Source organism: Sinohyriopsis cumingii, chromosome 5, assembly GCF_028554795.1.
Source record: "Sinohyriopsis cumingii isolate HCF-2022 chromosome 5, ASM2855479v2, whole genome shotgun sequence".
NCBI classification, from domain to species: domain Eukaryota; kingdom Metazoa; phylum Mollusca; class Bivalvia; order Unionida; family Unionidae; genus Sinohyriopsis; species Sinohyriopsis cumingii.
The window spans coordinates 48,571,021-48,595,308 of record NC_142965.1 but is presented as its reverse complement, the minus strand read 5'-3'; the positions used below and the strand labels follow the sequence as shown (position 1 = coordinate 48,595,308).

At 37.2% G+C, this 24,288-nt stretch overlaps 1 protein-coding gene across 3 annotated transcripts; it reads right to left on the bottom strand.

Moving 5' to 3' along the window:
• Nucleotides 1-1,549: 1,549 nt before the first annotated feature.
• LOC149799108 (metalloreductase STEAP4-like) lies at nucleotides 1,550-23,508 on the bottom strand. Of its 3 annotated transcripts, none has more exons than XM_089958123.1 (2): nucleotides 23,256-23,508; nucleotides 1,550-3,385 (listed from the first exon to the last, which is right to left on the bottom strand). In XM_089958123.1, the coding sequence occupies exon 2, from the start codon at nucleotides 3,381-3,383 to the stop codon at nucleotides 1,875-1,877; it is 1,509 nt and encodes a 502-aa protein (XP_089814249.1). In that variant the 5' UTR covers nucleotides 3,384-3,385; nucleotides 23,256-23,508; the 3' UTR covers nucleotides 1,550-1,874. The 3 variants fall into 3 exon arrangements, with proteins under 3 accessions (XP_089814249.1, XP_089814248.1, XP_089814250.1); XM_089958122.1 differs by lacking the exon at nucleotides 23,256-23,508 and adding an exon at nucleotides 4,627-4,812; XM_089958124.1 differs by lacking the exon at nucleotides 23,256-23,508 and adding an exon at nucleotides 4,681-4,811.
• Nucleotides 23,509-24,288: the final 780 nt, after the last annotated feature.

Here is a 24,288-nt window from a genome sequence, read left to right as displayed (position 1 = left end):
CTGAAGTAAGGCCAGTGCGATTACTATATAACCCAAATTACACCAATCAATCATGCATGAAAACAAAGGGAATTAAAAGCTAATTTAACCATATTATAGATCATTGAGGTCATTATTTTAATAACCATTATAACCAGTGAGAAAAAGCAGGAAAATTCTTTTCTTTAAATCGAAAACCCTTAGCAGTATAGATAACTGCACCTATGACCTATCCAGTGAAACTCTTTTCGATAACACCATTACCGTGGGTTACCTCCCCTTGTTAAGATAACGCTACTTCCATCGTGCTGTAAAAATGGTTATCAAGCAGCACGTTAAGGAAACAAAACACAATGAAACTTTATTGTATTTACTTTAGATTGTATTTACTCTGGGATTTGCTCGTGTGTGTCCTTGGTGAAAAATCTAAAGATTTTCTATAACATGCCAAACAAAAAGCTCCTAGGGTTTCTATGTTGCAGTGATGGAACACAAGGCACGTGACCAGACGTCATAACATCCTTTTTTGACGTAGCAATGTACCACTAGCGCTACATTTGGACTAGTTCCTTCACCCACGTTCTTGATGGAATTGCCATTCTCGTGTACGAATCTGCTTGGACTATGCATTGTGCAAACTACAGCACTGGTTTTATCGGATTATTTATGTCGTGTGGCTTTTAAAATCGCATATTCAGCCCGCGCACTCAAGAAAGTTGCATATGCCTGGATTCGACGATCAACGAAGGATTATGTGACGTAGAAGTCTAAATAATGTTATGGCGTTAGTATGTTTTTGAAAGATTATGAAAGATTACGAAATGTGAGGAAGATAAAGTTTAAACTTTAAAGAATGTATATACCTTATTTTGCCTATAAGGGTTATCTAAAGATATCGGTAACATGAAATATGCAGATCCTACGAAAAGCATGCACAGTTTTAATTATGTGTATATTTACTGAAATACAATTTGTTCTAAAGAGGACGAATGAGGAAAGCAAAAAGATTGTATTAAGATATGGAATTTTTTGCCAAGTGTCACGTGCACATTCTTTACCTGTAGACATAAAAAAAAATATCTGCTTGCGTGGCATATGAATTTTCATCCACTCACGAATATGTTAAAGAAAATTAAAGCTTTTCTTGCTTTCACTGACTTTGTCTGCTGTTTTAATTTTACTTTTTCTACTGCAATACTCATACGAGTAAATCATACTAGTAAATCATGCAGATATCTTGAAAATGAAAATTGGGAACAATTTTATAACTGGACCACTGTTCACTCTGTCACAGCCTCTGCATGTAAAAAATATATTTCATTTTAAACTCAGAAGTACTACAGGTGTGTATACATATAATACAGGTGTATACATCTAATAATATATATATATTTTTCAAACACTACTCACTTGCATTATTATTTACGTTAGCATTTTTTTCAAAACAGTGTGAATCAAAGTGAAATTGTAAGAGTAATTAGTATGCAAAATAAGCGATAGAAAGTAATACTTCTCAACGAGAAAGTCTAAATTTGTAAGGAAACAAAGTAAAATGATAAACAAAGCGACGTTCCACAAAGATTCAACCGTCGTCTGGTTTAATGATACAAAATATCAACAAAGATCGTTATGTATCATCAGTTCAGTACCATACCATTTTTTATTTACAAACATCATGTCATCAACTATAGCTGTATTTAGTATAATTTTTTTTTTTAAATTAAAGAACACGAGTTGACATTGATTCTTCAATAAATAAGACGTTCAACCCATTTTTCGATAAAGTGGTACTCTAACTAGTGAACAAATGGATACACTCACACACACACACACATACATACATACATACATACATACATACATACATACATACATATATACATACATACATACAGCTACACAGTCTCGTTATTAGCACATGGGCAAGAATGTTCTTCTAAAATAGTTTCCATGGTGATATCATCCCCAGCACATTTACATGACTCTTTATTAGGTCGGAAATTAATTGGCGTATATCCCTGGCCGTTTATTCGCACTCGGGTACACTTTCCCTTGCACTCCCGAGGATGTCTCTCCCACCCTCGTCTGATTTTGTTAACATAGCTGTCCAAGCATGGACAAGAGAGCATGAACTTCAGAAGCAGAGTCAACCATGGTATTAAGGAGCTCAAAAATGTGATTGATTTAAACATTTGAACTGGTGTTTTTGCCCATCCAGGTGCACCCATAATTATCACGTGAAGTGCAGCCAGGAAAAGAGCAAGATGTCCAAGCTTAGACTGAACAAACCGCCATTCTCGCCAATTCAGCACATCTGCCACCGTCGGCAAGGTAGAAATGGCGATGAAGCAAAGAACAAGAAAGGACAAAATTCCCGTCAGACACGCGGCTTCTCCTTTCCAGGTCATCCACGTCTTCATGTCAAGGTGCAGCGGTTGGGTGAGGTTGTCTGGAATGGTGATTTGCGTTGATTGATACCAGGAAGGTAGGTATGTGGGACTCATGATCAGGATAGACATCAGTGCATGTATAAATATCAGGGTAAAAGACACCATTCCAAGCTGTTTTCTCGACCTCAGCCATTTGTCCAACCATTTAGGAAAACTTATGTGTTTTGTTCCATGATAAATCTGAAAAAATGCAGCCACGGAACTTGCGAGATATGTAACGGAAAGTGTGGTTATTCCAGTCATGCACAAAGGTTTATTCAGGACTTTAACAAATATTTGGTCCCACCTGTAAGCTGTTTTTTCTATGAAGTAGATATAAATAACGTACAGCAACCATAAGTTGAAGACACCTAAAGTGAACCCAAGGGGAGCGCGCCATTCGGGAAATAGACGAAGAGTGAAATCTTCAATCCTCTGTGCAGACCGGAGGTAACCGAAGTCAACGGAAAGAAAACCCATCTCACGTGCTATGCTAGCAACAATCTCGCGATCACATGCTCTGTCCCCTGCAATGAATACTCTTTTGCTGCTGGTGTTATAGTCATATTCCATAGTATATGCTGATACGACATTAAAGGCTTTCACAACATGTGCAGATGGGACTATGCTTTTTAAATACTCTGCATTTGATTGTCCTTTGCATCGTGTATCTCTGTTGGAAACATCAATCAACAACTTTTCTGACAACATGCCCTCGTAATTCTCCAGTGTTGCTTTGTAATTTTCAGCATATATAGCTATAAATAAAATCTGGTTCGTTTTTATACAGCTCTCGATTGTCGTTATGGCGATATTACAGAAACATTCATCAATAGACGACAACTGTGAAAGTTCTGGATTCCGACTTCCCAATGTTACGTCATATCCGGAATAGAAGAGTCTCTTGGCTAGGGCACGTGCGTAGTTACCGGTACCAATAATTCCAACAGATCGTGAATCATTTTTGTTCTCCATCTCTACAAAAAGAAAGTTAAATCATTTTAGCGATAATCTTAACAATAATTATTCAATTATTTCCTGATTAAATACATATATGTGTAATTAGTATTACTGATCAAGTTTTCTACTGAACGGTGCGCTTACAAAGCTCATTTTATTTGCACATAATAAACTCAGTTTTTCTGAAGGTAATAATCGAATTTAGTGTGGTATCTCCTGGCTTCTAATATTGTATGTGTCGGTACTAAATGATCTCTGCTTAGGTCTGTATCCCTTAAGTGACACGAGGATTAACAATCGATCATAGAATTAATTCGAAAGAAAGAAAGAAAAGAATCGCCAACCATTAAGATCACATCATGTAAAGTTTATACTTTAAAGCAACTTCCACTTAGACATTTGTTTTAACAAGTGACTTGTACGCAAACTGTAACTGCCAAGAACTCGTGTCAGTACTTGTCCCAAAATGTTACATCATACACGGCATTTGAATAATTCAGATAAGGATTTGGAATAGCTGGTATGTTAAACAAATAAAAACAGAAGGAGAATAACAAAAACACGCAACAATACGAATCACAAACCTTTAGTAAGGAACTCTCTAGATTGATCGATCGATAAAGAGAGAAGGGAGAGAGGGGGTAAAGGTAAACTTGTCATTTGGATTATCATTTACACCACCACACCACCACCACTTGTATTACTACTAATACGATAACAACAACTACACCCGATTCTATTGATGTAACATGTACCATACATACGTATGTATGTATGTATGCATGTATGTATGTATCTATGTATGTATGTATGTATGTATGTGTGTATGTATGTATGTATGTATGTATGTATGTATGTATGTATGTATGTATGTATGTACTGATACCACTTCTACTACTACTACTATCGATTCTACTCCTGTCACAACAGATATACTATAATTAACTATACACCTACTCCTGCTACGACTACTGATTTAATATTTAACATTAAAATGGAGAGAGAGACACAGAGAGAGAGAGAGAATTTAAATAAGAGTTTTCACAGCGAACTAAAACGCATGGGGAACACATCAAACTAAACGAAGCACTTCCTGTTTTTCGAAATGTTTTGTAAATTTTAAGCCCTCAGCGAGAAACTCTTCACATACTAGGCTATACAACGTCACAGGAGACCTATCTCTTCATATCAGTTCCGTCAAAATTCCCCGAATATCACAGGTGTCTAAAACTAGATTTGCTCAACCATACACATTTACCTCCCAAGAATGGACCTTATTTGCAGCAAAGTTTACTTTAGGAAATATATATACATCTTCATGAATCCACAGTGTTTTCTTCTATTATCCTGTGGAATTCTCTTATGGATTTTCAGAGTTTTCGTCAGCGCGATAAAGGGCCAAATCTCTGTAAATGAGAACATTAAACGGGAAGGAAGGACGTCATCAGTCAAATACTCTGTATGCAAGCCACTAAACGACACCATGCTCTATAAATAGACATGTGTAGTGTTACATGCATGTATGCCCGTATGTCAGAAATTTGCCAAAACGTATTGTCGCTGTATGGATGGATGGATGGATGGATGGTTTAAAGGCGCATCATCACAAGATAGTCAAGAGCCTAGTAAATTTAGGTATCCCTATGTATGTATGTATGTATGTATGTGTGTGTATGTGTGCATGCATGTATGTATGTACGTATGTGTGTATATTCATGCATGTATGAATATGTGTACATGTATGTATGTATGTATGTATGTATGTATGTGTGTGTGTGTGTGTGTGCGTGCATGCATGTATGTATGTAAGTATGTATGTGTAGGTAGGTAAATATTTGTTTTATCATTGGGAACATTCTTATACTATAGCCATCCTAACCAAATATTTTTTTCCCGTGCTTTCAATATACACATCTGTTGAAGTATGACATTACTTTCATCCTGCATATACGTCTCTTAATGTATCCATTTACTTGCCGTTCCTTTCGGTTGCTTTTTTTAAAAATGTTTTTATTCTTTTTTCGAAACTTGTAACACTCACTACTATAAAGTTCTAATGTGCCTCGATTCTAATTCTATTTGACTGAAGACAAATCCGAATCTGCACTACACAGAGCGTATATAGTAACTTTTGTCTCTTCTGTAGATACTTTGTAACTGTTGACGATGTTGCGGTTACTAAATGGTGTGTAACGTAGAGATCTCTTTTCTACGAAGAAGCATTAGGGCCAAGTGGATTTATTTATCATGAGCCAAGTAAGTCGAAATTTCGCGTTAATATCTCGAAATTTCATGCTAGTATCTCGAAATTTCGACTTACTGTCTCGAAAGTTCGAGCTAGTATCTCAAAATGTCGGTTTAGTATCTAGAAATTTCGAGTTATTGTCTCTAAATTTCGATTTAGTAACTCGAAATTTCGAATTAGTATCTCGAAATTATGGGTTAAAATATCGGAATTTTGAGATATCTTATGGTAATTTATGCAGATCCACATCCTGTTGCACTGGTTACAACATATAAGACTCGTGAGAAACTTTGACTGGCTCGTTACAACTGCGAGAAAAGTGACTCGCGCTTGCAGTGATTGGTTAAGTAGGCTTATTCATATTTTTCTTAAATAGGGAAATCTCTGCGCAGGCGACCATGGTGGATAAAGGAGCGTAGTGGATTATCGACTGTGGCTTGAGACAATGCTAACAGTATTATATATTGTATCCACTGCCAATTTTGTACTGCATATAACAAAACGGCTTTACATCACAAAATAATTTGTCTCATTACAATTTTTTTTAAAATGTCATCTGATATACAAAGGTCTGCATGAACTACAATCTTTGAAAAACAGCTATGACAATCACCCTTGGTACTCTGATTGAGACTAATCATAACATATAAGAAATGAATTTAACCACAACAAAATATGAACATATACAATTGCTGTCCTCGTAAGTCATAAGGTAACACAACTGTTAAAATCAAAACTATTTGAATAAAGATAAACGCCAGAAGTCCGGCAAAATTACCTCTCCACAAAGGTTTTGCAACTCACTTGTGAAAAGATTACAGTCAAATGCACATTATACACCTGCCCCTTGTTTAATATTCCTCTATGTAGATAGCTTAACATTTATGAAACAACCATATTTGTTTCTTCCAATTATACTGACCTACACCTTTAACTGAGCCTAAAATCAATAGGCTTTTTCCTTATCCCCATGACCCCATGTGTAAGCCATACACAAAGTTTAGTTAGTTCTATGATGTGAAAACCAATGATGTTGTTCTGACGCCATTTGTCTTCTCTCAGTCATAGTGACCTTGGCCTTTGACGTTTGATCCCGAAATTGATAGGCTTTTTCTTTACCTTAAGTCAGAAGTTTAGTAACTATAAATGTCGGAGATATTGTACGGATACGAAATTGGTAACAGACAAGAGAACTGACAGACATCATACCGCAATACACTCACTCAATAGATGGGGTATAGAAAGATGGAATGTTTGGAGTAGCTGTCAGTGCAAACATGCTAGCTTTTTTTTTAGTTATTTTTACTTCAGAATACAAAATGATCTCAGGAACATTTACATGAGCAAGAAAATTAAGCAGATTTTCGGGTGGAAAGGATAAATAAAACTCCTGAAGATATCTACCATAAACTTTCTCAGATTCTGTTTTAGTGATAACATATTCAATAAAAATTATGAATGTATCTTGAATTAATTTGCTGCGTAATTTTTGCTAATAACGACAAAAATGCAACATTTTCAGTGCAAATGTTTAGCCAGCTGATGAAGCTCAACAGCTAGAGAAAGTTGTGGTGGACAAATAACCACTTTAAGTATCGTTCCTAAGTGCATTACCTTGTTTATTATCAGTGGAAGAAAGAAACATAATAAGATTATAGAACTTCTCGTCCTAAAACAATAACGATTTTTCATAAAGAATATAAAACATATTTACACATAAACGCGATTCCCCTCGCAAATATTTGACAATATACAAACTGGATAGGATGGATAACTCTGCACTATTACATATAAAAAAAGCATCACTCATGCACAAATATTAAGTCAGAGAAACCTACTGATGCATCCATGCATATTTTGCATCGTTTAAATATAACAGGGTCGAATACAATAGAGATGCAAGAAACGAATAACGTTAAATAAATAAATCAATCAACCTTGAACATCAAGTTATTGTCACCTACTTCATATATACTGTATTAATGACTTTGTGATGCAAAATAGAGTCCAAAACACAGAGGTTATAACAAACGTATGGCAAAGGATAATACGAACAAACGTATAGGAATGAAGGAAGAAACAAACAGAGGAAGTGCTACATCTTCTCTTAACTTTGTTTGCGAGGGAATGACACACTTTTTAAACAGAAGATTAAAGTTACTTTTGTTCGCTACGGTCTACTTGATCAATATCTAATCAACATACACCGCATTACGAAATTATAAGATAATAATTGGAAATTTCGAGAAACTGTGTCAAAATTTCAAGATAGTAAGTCGAAATGTCGAGATACTAAGTCGAAATTTCGAGATACCAAGTCAAAAGTTCTAGATAAAAACTCGGAATTTCGAGATAATAACTCGAAAATTCGACTTACTGGTCACATGATAAATGAATCCACTTGGCCCTAATGCTCCGTCATACTTTTCTTATATAAGGCATACACAACACACACATCGCATTATCTTTATTGTCTATTGATTCCATTCTGGTACCATAATCGGCTAAATCATAGCATGGCTCCAACAAAAGAGGTACGTGAGAAAGTTTACCAGTAGCTTCCCGTGGGTTGGTGGTTCTTCTCCGAGTCTTCCTCCAACAAACTTGCAGCCATGTATAGCTTGTCATGTGCTGAAAAACCGCGTTAAATCCACCAAACCAAGCCATAACTGAGATGCGTATGAACAGTTTCTAGGATTACCGTATCTATTCTCTTTTAAGGCATGTCCCACTGCAAACTGCACAGATCCAGATCTGCCCGCGCATGATGCGCCTGCGGATCTGGGCCTGTGCAGATTGTTTGGAGTAGTCAGTAGAACAACATAGACCCTGATATGCACTCGAATTATGCAATGGATCGATCGGGATCTTTGTTGTTTGCAGGTTAACTAGATTTAGAAGCGAGTACATAAGATAAGCCGATTGTGTAACGAGAATGATTGATACACATGACGTTATGTGCGCTATCACACTGTATACACCTTTCTAAGGTTTACTTTAAACGGAAGATACAACATGATAGTATTTGCCCAGCAAATGATCAATCATGTGTGTAATAAAACTATAATGACGCACGTTTGTCTACCATTAAAAAGCATGAATGCTGAACAATCCTTAATCTGCTACTCATAAGGTAATCGTTAACCGGTTTTCATCCTATATGTTATACCAGGGGTCTCAAACACGCGGCTCGCCAAAGCGTATCATGTGGGCCACAAAATGATTGGCGTCACAAGGTGTCACGATAGACAACAAAGGAGGTGCGGTCCTTGCGCCATCGAAAATGCCCTGATGAGGCTGTATGAGTTTAAGACCCCTGGGTTATTAATCTCTCTCTCTCTCTCTCTCTCTCTCCAACCAGACGATGTTTGAATCTTCGTCGATCGTAGCTTTTTCTACACACACACTGTCGACTTATTTCATTTCTCATTGGCCTTAATAAATGTAGATCACGATTGCGGGTGTTGTTGTTGTTGGGGTTTAACCACCCATGACCCCAACGAGCGCATTTGGCTGAGGACTGTTAAAGGCCAACACAATTTTTGACAATAGTTTTAGAATGGGGGATGTTGTTGTTTTTGTTGTTGTTGTTGTAGTGTTTAACGCCATTTCAGCACACGATAGGCTATAAGTGGTGGCCAGTGTAAAAAGGTGGAGGAACAACCCGGTAAAACCTCGTGAAGAACCATCGACACACGAGAAGCTACTGGCAAGCTTTCTCACATTCCCACAATGGCCGTGCTCGGGATTCGAACCCATGCAGACAAAGAAGAGAGATAGCAATGATCCGTAATGATGAGCGCTTCAGACGCCTCGGCCACTCGGGGCCCCAGAAAGGAGGATGACTTAAAGTTGATAACATTTAAAATATAAATACCGTCTGTACTTGCTTATAAGTCGGGTCAAACTGCACACAATGAAATCCTGATCTGCCGAAGCATAATGCGCCTGCCGATCAGGGTCTATATTGCTTGTTCTACTGAATATTCATAACAAACTTCACAGAACCAGAACTGCCGGCGCATTATACAACGGCAGATCTGGGTCTGCGCAGTTTGCAGTTGGACTCGTCCTATAAGCAAGTATAACGGTATTTGCTAATGAAAGCCTTGTAATTTCGGAGTCAGTAGAATTCCTGCTCTTCACACATAACAATATGCCGACGGTTCCCAAACGTTTTGGGCTGCAAACCTTAAAAAGTATATTTTTCTTTTGCGCGACCTGGGGGATTGGAACCGCTGCATTACGCTATGTAAACATTTTACAGCCAACTCATATGCAGGTTACGGATTCATATACTCTAGAGATGAGTGTATCTATTGCTAAGATCGTGACAGGAAAATCAATAATTAAAATTTTTTAAGGGTTGACTAAAATATCAAGGATTTGTGAATTACTCCCATTCTTCCGCTGCGAATATCAACGACTTGTAACGTGTGCATTTATTGTTGTTGTCACTATGCAAATAAAGTTTGGGGAAAATAATTATTGTAACGTGTCGCAGCCGGGAATCGACCACGGTTTGTCTGTCCCACAGTCCGGCTCACAGACCACTAGGCTATCAGGTCCAGGTCAGCTAAGTTGGTTAATATGTGTTACCGTAGCTACCTAAACCGCTACTATATTGAGAATTTTATTGTTCTTATTTTAAGACATGAAACATTCCTAACGAACGATCTTGTCCATCAAGTCGAAAATCCGCCATGTCATTATTCCAGTCATCAATCATTGCCAAATAATTGGTCATACTGACGAAATGTCGACGTCGACAATGTGTATTGCGACCTGTCTGGGTAACCTTATGCTTATATACGTGTCCCTCGTTTACATTTTTATGACTCGAATATTTTTCTGTCTGCCTCTCAGATATACAGATAAGTACACCGGAAAATAGCCTTCTTCTTTTTTTTTTTGCACGTACCTACATGCTCATTTGTCTCTATTTCTAATCTACCTGGTTATTGACTGTATTTCTCTCACTCGACGAATTCCACTTCTTTGTTTGCCTTTCTCGTAAAGACTTTACATGACATCACAACATAGTTGAGCTCGTACATTTATGTTTGTTTACGGTTATAAATACAATAAATATGACTAATTCAGCATAATTTATGACATGTACTCTTAGTATACGGTTGTTTTTACGCAGAACCTTGTCAACTAAAAAGGACAACCCATTCTGAGATGAGAATGTGACGATAAACTACAATATGTTTGTATTAGGCCAAGGTTTAGCTGTCTTGAATTGTGGTTTGTTTGGTTGTTTTATTTTTGTAAATGATTGACTATTAATAGGAAAACTTTAGCACAAAGGCAGGAAACTTGTTTGTTTTGTTTTAATTTAAACGGCACGTTGTATCACCATACTGACTATATCGTCCCAAGGATATGAAAGCAAAGTGCCCTTCCCACGGGCACACTGAGGCAGCCTACCGGGGCGGGGCGGGGCGGGGAAGCGCTGAGCTGGGTTGTGCGGTATTAAATCCGCAATCCTTTGATGATCAGTCCGACGCTGAACCAAATGATCTACCACAAATCTAAAAAATAAAATGAAGATTCAGACTGATTAAAAAAACAAAAACGTAAGAGTTAACTGGAATGGATATATAGCAAAAATGTCGCGTTCTGGAATTTAACAAAGGGTCATCTGTCCCACAGTTAGAGGCACAGATCACGAAGAAGAAAAAATGGTGTGTGTGTGTGGGGGGGGATAATCCCATGCCTGTTTATCTGCTTGTGTGTCCCTCATTTACAAAGTTAGAATCTGAAATTATTTTGTCTGCCTGTTTTAAAGATAGGTCTGTTCACCGGGAAAATATTTTTATATGTTGGTCTTTTGAGTTGCGAGTCCCTTTTTCATTTGCTTATTTAATATTTGCATAATTCTGTGTATGTCTGCCTGTCTCACATCCGGGTCCCCGAGTGGCCGAGTTGTCTAAAGCGTTCACCGTTACGGATCACTGCCATCTCACCTCTTTCTGTGTGGATTCGAGTCTCGGGTTCGGCCTATGTGGGTATGTGAGAAAGCTTGTCAGTTGCTTCTCGTGGGTCGGTGGTTCTTTCCGGGATTTTCCCGGGTTCTTCCTCCACCATTAAACCCAACAACAACAATAACTGTCTCACATCCACTGCTTGATTGGCCTTCCTTTTTAAGACTCTTCATGAATCACAGCATACCTGCATAAGTATGTTTGTTTATGGTTATAACACGTTGTAAACGACGTATTCGAAATGCAATTTGAACATAGAGATGATAGCTTGTATACAGGACCTTGGCCGCTTTAAAAGACATTCCCTTTTGTGATTGAAGAATGATTCAACATTGAGTTCGATCTGTTTCAGCCGAAGGTTTAATATATACACACAACAGTAGTAGCCTAAAATATGTTGTAAAATTCAGCTGTCATATTCTTTCCTTCAGATATAAACCATACTTATAGAATTCTATTGGTAACATCAGTACGCTTAGTTATAGATGTATGGTGTGTGTGTGTGTGTGTGTGTGTGTGTGAGAGAGAGAGAGAGAGAGAGAGAGAGAGAGAGAGAGAGGGAGAGAGAGAGGGAGAGAGAGAGAGAGTATTCGAGTAGTAGGAAGATGGGACGATAGAATTAGATTACGTGACTTTAAAATTGGCTGCAATCTTTCAGTAACGCCTACAGACTAAACTGGACCTGTTGTTGTTGGTGCAGGTTTCACGCCATTTTTCAGCACAAGATAGGCTATACATGGCGGCCAGTATAAATGGTGGAGGAAGAGCCAGGGAAATCCCCAGGAAGAACCACCGACCCACGAGAAGCTACTGGCAAGCTTTCTCACATATCCACATTGGCCGAGCCCGAGCCTGAGACTCGAACCCTAGCAGACAGAGGTGAGATGGCAATGACCCGTATCGGTGAGTGCTTTAGACCACTTGGGGCCCCCTATGCTGGACCAGTAAAATGAAACCAATAAATTGCGAATCTAAATATTCTGTCGTGAATGTATTAATTTGAAAGAATAATACTGTGTTTTTTGTTTTTTACAGGAAGCATAGAAAGGTCACCTATCGCCCTATGTGTCTTCTTAAGTGAAAGTACGATTTAGCAAACAATAAAAGCGAATACATTACAACCTTTAAAAAAATATTTCTCAGTACGAGTATGGCTAAATTGAGATTTTTTTTACATTAGTGACATTGTAATAGTAATATCTATTCCCCCATGGGCGAATTTAGAAATATTAAAACTCAAGTTCTGTCTCTTTATACACTACTCTAAAATCAATGGACCAGTCAGACGATGACGACAATTGGCGAGCATAAAATAATTACTTCATATGTTTAAACATTATAAATAATGGCTCAAAGCTACATTTAATTAACATCCACAGTCTTCAGAGAGGTGAGATAAATATTTCATTAGCTTAATGACAGCGACAGTGTCCGTATTTAGGTATAATGTATGTGTATGTACACTTTATGGCATGCAAAAGTGGGATCAACGCTATTTGTTTCAAAGAGAATGTGTGTGATTCAAGAGAATGTACGTGATTCAAGAGAATGAACGTGATTCAAGAGAATGAACGTGATTCAAGAGAATGTATGTTTTAATTTGCTGATTTTAAATATTTAGAATGATATACTATATACTCCAATATTTAAGAAACCCGTAAATTTAAAGATTTCTTTCAACTATGATAACATTAAAGTAAGCAGCGACAGCTATGTTAAAACAATAGATAAACAATGGATAAACAATGGATAAACAATAGATAAACAATGGATAAACAATAGATAAACAATAGATAAACAATGGATAAACAATGGATAAACGCTGCAGTTTGATGAAGGAATAAATTGCCTATCTGACGGTGGCAAATAAACCAATTTGTTTTCTGCTAAAATTTACAGGACATCTCGCAGATCTCGTATATTCAAAATGGGCAATCTAATACAATAATTGGAAAGAACAGGCATATAAGTATTATATAGGGTTACTGTTTATACCTTTGAAAGTATTGATCAAACGTTGGAAATTGTTGATAAAAGCTTTGTCGATGAAAGTTTTCTCGCTTGTTGGCACCTAAAATTTAGGTTATCAGACATAAATTATTCTCTGAATGTTTCTTTTCTGTGTTTGGAGTGCGTTCTAAATGACTAGCAATAGGCAGTATATAAAACATATCTTACTACAATCTGACTTTGCTTAGAGTTAGTTATCGGTGTACATCTAAAGAAGCTTTTTCTCTTCATTAAAACGTCATTGATTTAAACAATTTAATGTGTTATGGAACAGTTTTAACATCCCACAAATTAGAAGTCAAAACTAAAAAAATATTCATAGATGACATAAGTAGTAATGGAAACAATATGAAAATTTATCTGATTTTGAAAAACAAAATAACCGAAAGAAAAAAGAAATTCGTAGATTTGGTCGGTGGAACGAGTAATTTATATCACCGAACAACTATTTTAATAAAAACATTAATACAGGCGAATCAGATAAATTGGCATACTTATTTCTGCAAGAAAGAAACGGATTGACAGATGATGATATCAGAAGTTACATAGTCTGTATTTTTTATATACGGATACAAACACACAAGTTTGTGCCGAGGTAGAATTGTACCGCATATTCTTAAAGTGAGACACTCTATGCTAGTGTTTTGCACCTGGCAGGGTGATACTTTTAAAATCGTAATAAACAATATAGTGAACTTTTATTAAGTATTGATGACTTTCGATTTTACAAATGAACACTTCTTATGCATTATATCCATCAAGTTATCCATATTGTATCATAGCATTGCTGTTGACGTGTAGGAAACAATGAGCATTTTATGGACGTGTTTTTCTGTTCGTCGTGTCTGTTTATCTGAAAATATACTAATTTTCAAACTCATTTATTCCAATTTATTTATGTATTCCAATGGGGCCCCGTTATAAACACTAAAATTAAATAAGTAATCTTTGTCGAAATACAAACATTTGGTGTTTAGTACACTACGCCCAATGCAAAGCATCTATTCCAGTATTTGTATAAACTGTATACGTGTTCTCCAATATCGTTCAATATAATCAGATTTGGTGATTTATCATCTTGATTTATTTTAGTACGAATTCACATAATACGGTGGTAGATCTATGCCAATAAATCTTGATTTTTATAGCATCCCCCTAAGCAAACCAATCCATCAAATATAGATTTTTATTTGAGTGATGTTGTATACCAAATGGATTGGGTTGGAGACTGATATGTTATCCTAGTCATTCTCTTCATTCTCTGGCTAATTTAAGTATCTTTAAAACTTTGTGTGAAATACTAAAGCTGGACTGGTCCATCAATTCTTAAAGTACAGACAGAACAATAATTTATATTCCTCGAACCTTCTTGAAAAGTGGATGGTGCTATCTTAATTTAAGCAGTGCTCCATGTATTTCAGTATATCAGTTACTAATGCGGATTAAAATTCCTAAACTATATAAGAATTCGTTACAAATGTCAATGTAAGTACACAGCAAGACCCCAAAAATAGTACAGTATGTAAACTATGAGGATTTCGCATCAGTACAGAATGTATATTTGTTAACAACAATAAACATTCTCGTGGGTGAAAATACGAGGCGAACCTGCATCCTTACGATTCCTAGTTTTTTGATGCATCAGCGACATTGAAATGGCACAAATACTAAATAAGGCCAGTATGAGGCGCCGTAGGGGACATACAGTAGGTCCAGTGAGAAAGTATAAATTCCAGTTTCTACGCTCAATGTCAAGAATTCCAATTCCACATGCGGAATAAAATTGTTGGGGTGGAAAGTTCCATTCCATATTTCAAGTCTTTAAAATTACTTAAATATTAGAGACCGCTCCGGTGGCGTAAGTTTTTAGAGCGTCCGCCTCAGAGGTCGCCGGTTCGATCCCCGGCCGAGTCTTACAAAAGGCTTATAAAAATTGATTTATCAGCTGCCTCGCTAGGCAGTCAGCATTAAGAGTTTAGTGTTAGGACTGGTTGACCTGGCGTCAGAATAATGTGAATATGTGGGACAATATATTTCATGTCTGCGGCATGATGCATCAGTGCTAGACATAATTATAAACTGCCACAATGAAGACATCGTAGCGATATGACTGAAAATTGTTCAAGCTACGTTACAAATTCAAATACACACATATATACACGTAACAAAAAAAAAAAATTATAGCTGACTTGTAAAATTCGAGAAATTCATTATTTCAAATGTAGTTTGTCGGTCGCCGGAGGTCGTGGGTTCGATCCCCGTCCGAGTCATACCAAAGACTTATAAGAAAGGTACTAACAGCTGCCTCGCTTGGCGCTCAGCATTAAGAGGTTAGTGTAAGGACTGGTCAGCCTGCTGTCAGGATAATGTGAGTGTGTGGGGCATGATGCTACATGTCTGCTACATGATGCCCTAGTACCAGACATCGCTGCAGACATCGTAGCAATATGACTGAAACATTGTTATAGCTAATCCAGATCACACACACACACACACACACGCACACACGCACGCACACACACACACACACGCACGCACACTTTGACCTTTTACCCAAGATGACAGGGACAGGCGATGAGTGTGCTATATACTGGGTCAGCTTATAGTCATAATGATCTATGCCAAGTACAATGTGACTCTGTGAATATGTTCAGGAAATCTTTGCAAATGAAACCTTTCAACAAAAGCTCAATAGTATTAACTGTCAATAAGTTGACAGTGTTACGGACCCCCCCCCCCCCCCGGCGATAATCAGATTAGAAATTATAAATCGATCAATGGAATAGCTAAGTTTTACACATGCTTTATAGCCTTGTTACTTTTTGTTTTTAAATCAGTAGGGGCTACCAACGAACGGTGTGGGGGATTTGTGTGTGTGTGTGTGTGTGTGAATACTATAACTGTTGGCGTTCGACGCCGTGGCTTCCCCAATAGCATGGGTCAAAATAAAAACGTATGGAAGCACTGAAGGGTGAAAATAAGATCACAGTGACCTACCTTAGTTGACATTTGTCATTTGTGATACTCATCATGTCATATAAATATAAAGTTGAATAAATCTTAAACTATTGCCAGAGGAGCTGACCTAAATGAAAGTCTAAACTGAAGTCATTTCATCTACTTGCGGAAATTCAAGGAGACACTCTTTATAAGGATTTACACTTTAAAATTCTATAATAAAAAAACACAATAAACGTCATTTATTACCTTGTTTAGATAGGGGGTTTAGGGAGAGGTAAGTCGCGATCATTTAGCTCGATCAGATAGTCATCCAGTGACATCTTTACAAAATAGATGTAACATCTCAGCATGGAAAAGAATACAAAGTTGCAAGGTTAAATGCACGAATAAATATAAAACAAGGTGTTGCATATTTTAGGGACTTCTAGGTATGGGAAACAGAGCTTTCTACCACCGCTATGTAATTCAATGGATCTAAAACCTCCATATAGCAAATGGAACTTTCAAGTCCAATATTACTTTTGAACGTATGAATTTAGAAATCTCGAGATACAACGTTGGTATTTCAACCATCGCTGCGCAATTCAAAAGTTAACATCTACAATCACAACAAAAGAAATTTAGTTTTCGACGATCATTGTTTTTCAACAAATAAAACGTAAAAACTTCTCTTATGAAATGGAACTTTCGAGACAAGCAATTTGACTCAGCATGTGAAATTGGCAATCTCGATATATAACGTTGAATTTTCAACAACCACTATGTAATTCACCTGATAAAACTGAAAAACACAACATACGAAATGGAATTTCTAATGCAAACAATTTTCGATAAAATACGTTGAAATTTCAACTGCGAGTTTGTCATTGGACCAAATTTTGTCCTCCACGTCGCCTTATCATAAACCATTTGTATGAGCTGAACGAACTACGTTCAAACTCAGTGCATAATATTAGCGGTGCAAGCTTTCTGTACTTCATACTGACACTTTCCAAGCAACCTGTGGTACATTTTGTCAATCTGACCAAATGATCCTGTTTTGACAGACATTCTGTGACCCAAAATGTGCTTCTTGATACACGTAGCATCAACTTTGGTCAAATAAGACCGGAAGAAACTGTTTCAAAATTTATTTCTAATTAATTTTTTATATTTGACTTACTGAATGATATAATGTGTTAACTTTAGTCACTAATTTAATAGTTCAATATCTCTGTAGTGACAAAAATTGTCCTTGTGCCTTGGTATATTTCTCGATTCACCATGTTGCCACGCTTTTATAAACAAAACCATATCATCAACACTGTCAGCCGGGGCCCCGAGTGGCCAAGTGGTCTAAAGCGCTCTTCGGTACGGATCACTGCCATTTCACCTCTGTCTGTGTGGGTTCGAGTCTCGGATTAGGCCAATGTGGGTATGTGAGAAAGCTTGCCAGTAGCTTCTCGTGGGTCGGTGGTCCTCTCCAAGGTTTTCCCGGTTTCTTCCTCCACCATTAATACTGGCCGACATGTATAGCCTATCGTGTGCTGAAAAATGGCGTTAAACCCTTCAACAACAACAACAACACTGTCAGCCGATAATCAAAGCGAAGCATCTTCGACTCGCATGTACCTGTACACATACCCAAGAGATAAAGGGCGAGAATTCATCCTCACCTTATAAATGGTGCAGCGTATATGTTTGTGTCGCATGGGCGGGGAGGTAGATTCAATATACATGTACCTAAGACCCAGCAATAATAATAATAATAATAATAATGAGGACTTTGTATAGCGCCTAATCATTAGAAGCTCTAAGCGCTTTACAACATTGGCAAACACCTATATAATGATACGATTACAAAAAACAAACACCATGAAATTAATAAACAGGAAACATGCTGAAAATATTTAAGGTAAGGAAACATTATTAGAACTTTATGTCTGTTCTTGCAATCGAAATAGATAATAGATTCGTTTTAAGAGCGCTCTTGAATGAGATCACTGTGTCTTTGTGTCTAAATTCAGTGGGCAATTCGTTCCTCGTTACTGGGCACAGGTACATACATACATACATACATACATACATACATACATACATACCAATGTTTCCCACATAAACTTGCGACGGCACTGCATATACCGCACTAAAATAAAGGTAGTGCTTGGGGAAATTAGCATGAATTTCACGTTTGGACATCCAAGAATGGACCTTACACCAATCTTTACACATGTTTGACGTAAACATAAATGAAATTTAATGTAATGTACAGCAAAAGGTCTCCCTAAGGATCCTAAGGATGCATATGTTTGCATATTTTAAAGAATAGGTTATACGAGTCCCCAAACCACCAATCAATATCATCACAAGTGAGGGGCTGATTTATCGGTCTAGTCCAGAGGCGTAGCTATGATATTTTGCGCCCGGGGACGAACTATAAAATTGGCGCCCCAGCCCCCTCCCCGTTTAATCACATTTTTGAATATTACCCTTGTTTACTTATTATAATGTAACGTTGTAAGCCTCATTTTGGCGCCCCTGTACCTTGGCGCCCGGGGACATATGTACCCCCCTTCCCACCCCATCCCCCAGCTACGCCTCTGGTCTAGTCCTACTCAGTCAGTTTATCCTGACACAAGGCCGACCAGCCCTAACACTAACCTCTTAACGCTGGTCTCCTATCGATGCAGCTGTTAGTACCATTTTTGTAAGTCTTTGTTATGACAACCAGGGTTGAAACCCGCGACCTTCCTCATCCAAGGTGGACGCTCTATTTAAACAGAGCGGTTATTTAAAAAGTAGCCCTAGTTTGGGCAAAATATTACAAAGATAAATTACTCAGTTATTTTCCCAGCATCGTTCAGATTACAGAGACCGGTGATGAATCATCAAACCGTATGCGATTCCAAACACAAATCTATTATATTTACACATTCACTACTTGAAGAAGAAAAAAGAAAGAAAAAACAATATAGACGAACACTGTTAACAAACCGCCCTGGCATGTTACATATAGTGCATGGGAAAACCATTGTTAAGCAGCATAACCGAAAATGTGACCTGCATACATTTAACATCCCATGCAACATTGCTGTGACAGTTATTTCTCCACATGTCAATAATCACTACTTATGCCTGTGGGCATACACCACTGTGAAAGAGTATAGGGTCCCGGGGGATAGATTCGTCACGTGGATATTGGCTCTAACTGGCACCTTGTATTGATTTATATGAATGGAGCCGACCATTTAACTTTCAGGGGCGGTGGACTTAAGGATATTTTTAAAAAAATTGTGACCCCTACATAAATTGAAAAAAATTGAAACAAATTATATTATGGTACATACAAAAGATAAAATATCCTGGTTCTAAATCAAATCTTATCTCCCCTCCCCCAAAAATGAAATGGTTGGTTACTAAGGTCGTTTCTTCCCTCCATTTGATAAGCGAAAACATGCACAGATCAGGACATTATTTTTATTATCAAACCATATACTATCAGTCTTTTTCTTAACAAGTAATAAAATGTATGTAGCAGGACGAATGCTCATTTTATTTTCAAACAAGATATCTCTAAATATTTTTATTGACAACAATGACTATAGTCAAGCGGCTGCATTTTCTTTTCTCCAGAAATTTTTATTTCTTAAGCAAAGCTGTCTTATTCCTTTGACTGACCCCGGTGCATCACATATCCCAAACAAAATTTGCTGGTTATACTTAAACAACGTGTACAAAAATTGTGACGCTGTAAGAAATCCATATTTGTTCAATATAATATGCAACTTATTTTATTGTGCGAAAATAACAGCTGGTGCTAAGTTCGCACTTGAAAATCGCAACTTTCGGAAAACATCCATTAATACGATCAAAAAACGATTGTGGTAATTTCTTGCATTCCAATTTGCCACTCTAAAATACCCACTCATCACAGCATCAAAACGATGTAAAATAGTTTTTGCTTCAATCATTGAGATATCTTTTTAAATAATATGTAGTGCGCCAGCTATTCGTAATATTTTCAAAGAGATATTCGTAATATTTTCAGACAGCCATTCGTAGTATTTTCTGACAGTTATACGTGGTATTTTCAGACAGCCATTCGTAAGATTTTCAGACAGCCATTCGTAATATTTTCATACAGCCATTCGTAATATTTTCAGACAGCCATTCGTAATACTTTCAGACAGCCATTCGTAATATTTTCAGACATCTATTCGTAGTACTTTCAGACAGCCATTCGTAATATTTTCAGACAGCCATTCGTAATATCTTCAGACAGCCATTTCTAGTACTTTCAGACAGCTATTCGTACTATTTTTAGATAGCTATTCGTACTATATTTAGACAGCTATACGTAGGCTTTTCATACAGAACTGCGGTGGGGGGGGGGGTAAAGTTAAAGAATTAGGCGAAGATAGGACATTTGAATGAAAAGTCTTCGATACTGTATTCATCTTATTGATAAATTGTTTATTTGTGCTAATTCGACATTGAACGAATTTACCAGATCTTGCTACTGAAAGTTCTTTTGTTATCTCGTTTAGGAAGAAGTCATTCCCGATTTATCTCCGTATGCCTCCATGATATATTTGTTTTATTAGCGGTGATAAATGCATCTACCTTATTATTACACATACTGATAATAATTAACAAACAACAGCAGCATAAAAGCACGCCGTAATAATTGAATGTGTGGGCGTCAGATTAAAGTCATTATGAAGCTGGGTGGCAAATGGGGGTGGGGTTAGGGTAGGAACGGAGGCGTTGGCGTAGAAAGTTTCCGTCGATGACTGTAACGTTAACCAAATGTATATTAGGGACTTTGGGGATCAGACGGCACAGGTGTCTGAGGTTTACATACATGGTTTCAAAATTCCATGATTGTATTATGATTCAAATCAGACAAAAGGCAGACAGACGGATGGACTGTATAGACTTGAATGGGATTATCGAGACCATATGATGGGTTTTGTGTGACTATGTATCATTACAGCATATGTGTGTGTGTGTGTGTGTGTGTGAGAGAGAGAGAGAGAGAGAGAGAGAGAGAGAGAGAGAGAGAGTACCAAATTAGATCGAATAAAATATAATTTAGAAAAAAACTTCGTTAAGAAAGGAGTTTAATAAATGTCAAGGCATGAATAATAAGTCTGATGCACGCACGTGATGCTACCCAAATCTAAAGTAGCTGAATCATAAACACATATTTTAATATCCCGTTAGGTTTAAACTCTTTTAACTCAATTCATTCAAATGCTTTTCGTACAACTTTTTTTGTAACCTGACATGAATTGCTAATCTTCTAACAGTGTATAAACAAAACACTATTATTCAGTTAGCGGCCTGAATGTTCACAGGGTATTGTGAGTAAAAAGCAAAAGAAAAGGAAACAAAGAACTTGAAATCAGGAGTGTATACGTATCGAATGATAGTCACACGTATAAAGACCTTTGTCATGAGTGGGCGTGTAACTTATACAGTGACGTCCAAGTTAGATGGAATTTGAGCGAGTCGTTCGCCATACAGTGCTTGTCAGTCAACTGGTACCACTCGTTTAGTCAATCAAATGCCAATACTATGAACTCTGGACTGAAGAACAAAACAGGATTTTTCGTCACTTATATTTGACAATCATTAAAGTTGGCCAAAAATGTACCAAAGTTCCCCTGTCTTGAATTTCGCTCCAATTCAATTATAGGCTTCTTATATGTAACATTTCATAGTAGTCCAAAACGTTCCAAAACAATCTTAAGACAGCTACACATTGGCAAAGGCAGAAAACATGTACTCCAGTGGCCTAGCGGTTAGAGCGTCCGCCAAGGATGCCGGTTCAAACCCCGGCCGAGTCCTACCAAAGACTTATAAAATCAACGGCACTAACATCTGCCTCGCTAGGCGCTCAGCATTAAGAGATTAGTGTTAGGACTGGTCGGCCTGGTATCAGGATGATGTGACTAGGTGGGACATCATGTTACATGCCTGCGGCATGATGCCCCAGTGCTAGAGATCACTATAAACTGCCACACTGCAGATATCGTAACATTGTTAAAGCTACGTGAAAAATCCAAATCACACACACACACACACACACACGTGGTCGTAATTCTCATAGATACAATAAGTATTAGTTCACAATGACGAACAATGTATTGCAGAGTGAGCAAAGGTCTTGGTACTGTCAACACGTGAATAAATCATTATGATTGTGGAAAACGTACAACGTATGATAAAGTGAATTATCAGAAATTTAGCTATGTTACAATGCGAGTCAAGAGAGAGAGAGAGAGATTCAGCGATACAGTGTATTATTGTATTATTTGGATTGTGTAAATACTATCTGAAGAAACTTAACTGATAATTGATACAGCATTTACTTAACTGAGTTTCCTAATTAATATGAACAGCCGCCATGATGTTAATTGCTGTTTTAACATTTAGACCCAGAGTATGGTGGAGAATTCCACATTTTAGTCTCAAAGAGGGAAGAGGGATCGTGGTTAAATTTCGACTAGCGCGCGTGTGTGTGTGTGTGTGTGTGTGTGTGTGTGAGAGAGAGAGAGAGAGAGAGAGAGAGAGATCAAATAGTGAATTCAATACAATATGTATAAATTAGAAACAGACACGTAAGTAGATGTTTAAATAAGGAATGTAATACTTAGAATACACAAGTATAGCATTTCAAAATGTTGAATTACTTACCAGTTTAAAGTTATAGGAACTCCCGTGTACTGTACCATATAGTGATATCTTCTGATGAAAAATTACACAAAGCACAGTGAGTGGCTTTAAGGAGTGGTCAAAAACAGAAACGTATACATAGAAAACTCCTGGGCACTGAAAAGACAGTGTATCGATCAATTGGTGTGTGTGTGTGTGCTTGCTTCCTCGTCACGCGACGACGTGTTGTATCGTATGAAGTTACCTACACAAATAATAAGGCTTCTCCAGATGAATACATATATGTGTTTAACAGGAAGACACATGTCAATCACCTGAGACCCAACTTATGTCATCAATCAAAATTTAAACTGCTATACTGGAGGCCCTGAACCATGTATAGGTATGTCCTTTAAAACCATCGTAAGGATAGTTGATTGCATTCACTTTCAGGTAAATGAACGTTTATTCAAGTAAAAATAATAATATTTGATAATATTTTTTTTTCTCCATTCCCCTCCAATGTTCAAGCCTGTTGTTTAGTTCCTGCTTGTAGGAGCATACCAAGGAGCCAAAGTAAGGAACGCATGTGCATTTGATTTTTCATGTCTAGCAGTATGTGCCTATGTACGGTGAGGATCTCGATGGAAGAAACTACCAACACTATAATGGAAACCCGCGTAACGGATCTTACTTTTCAATCTAATATTTTACAACACCTATTTCACACACGCTAACCCATCCAATGGGAAATAACTTCATTCTTCTAAGAACCCACACGACCCTACCAGCCAGTGAGAAATTGCCCAAAACTTATTAGTTAACAGGTCTTATTATTAGAACTTGACAACATCTATTTATAGAGCCCATGCAATCTCAGTTACTGTAATAGCATAAAATATAATTTATATCCCTGTACAAAAGTGAATATGTAATATCATCTTTATAGGTATTCACTACCATTTAACAAGAATTACACATAATATATATAGTCATGCATCAAGAGTTATAAAAATATGGATATACATAACACTATTACACTTTCTGGGCGGAATCTACGAGTCTCGTCCTTACT

Bases quoted from the DNA above. Each gene is read 5' to 3' on its own strand.
- LOC149799108 (XM_089958123.1), bottom strand. From the start codon at position 3,383: ATGGAGAACAAAAATGATTCACGATCTGTTGGAATTATTGGTACCGGT.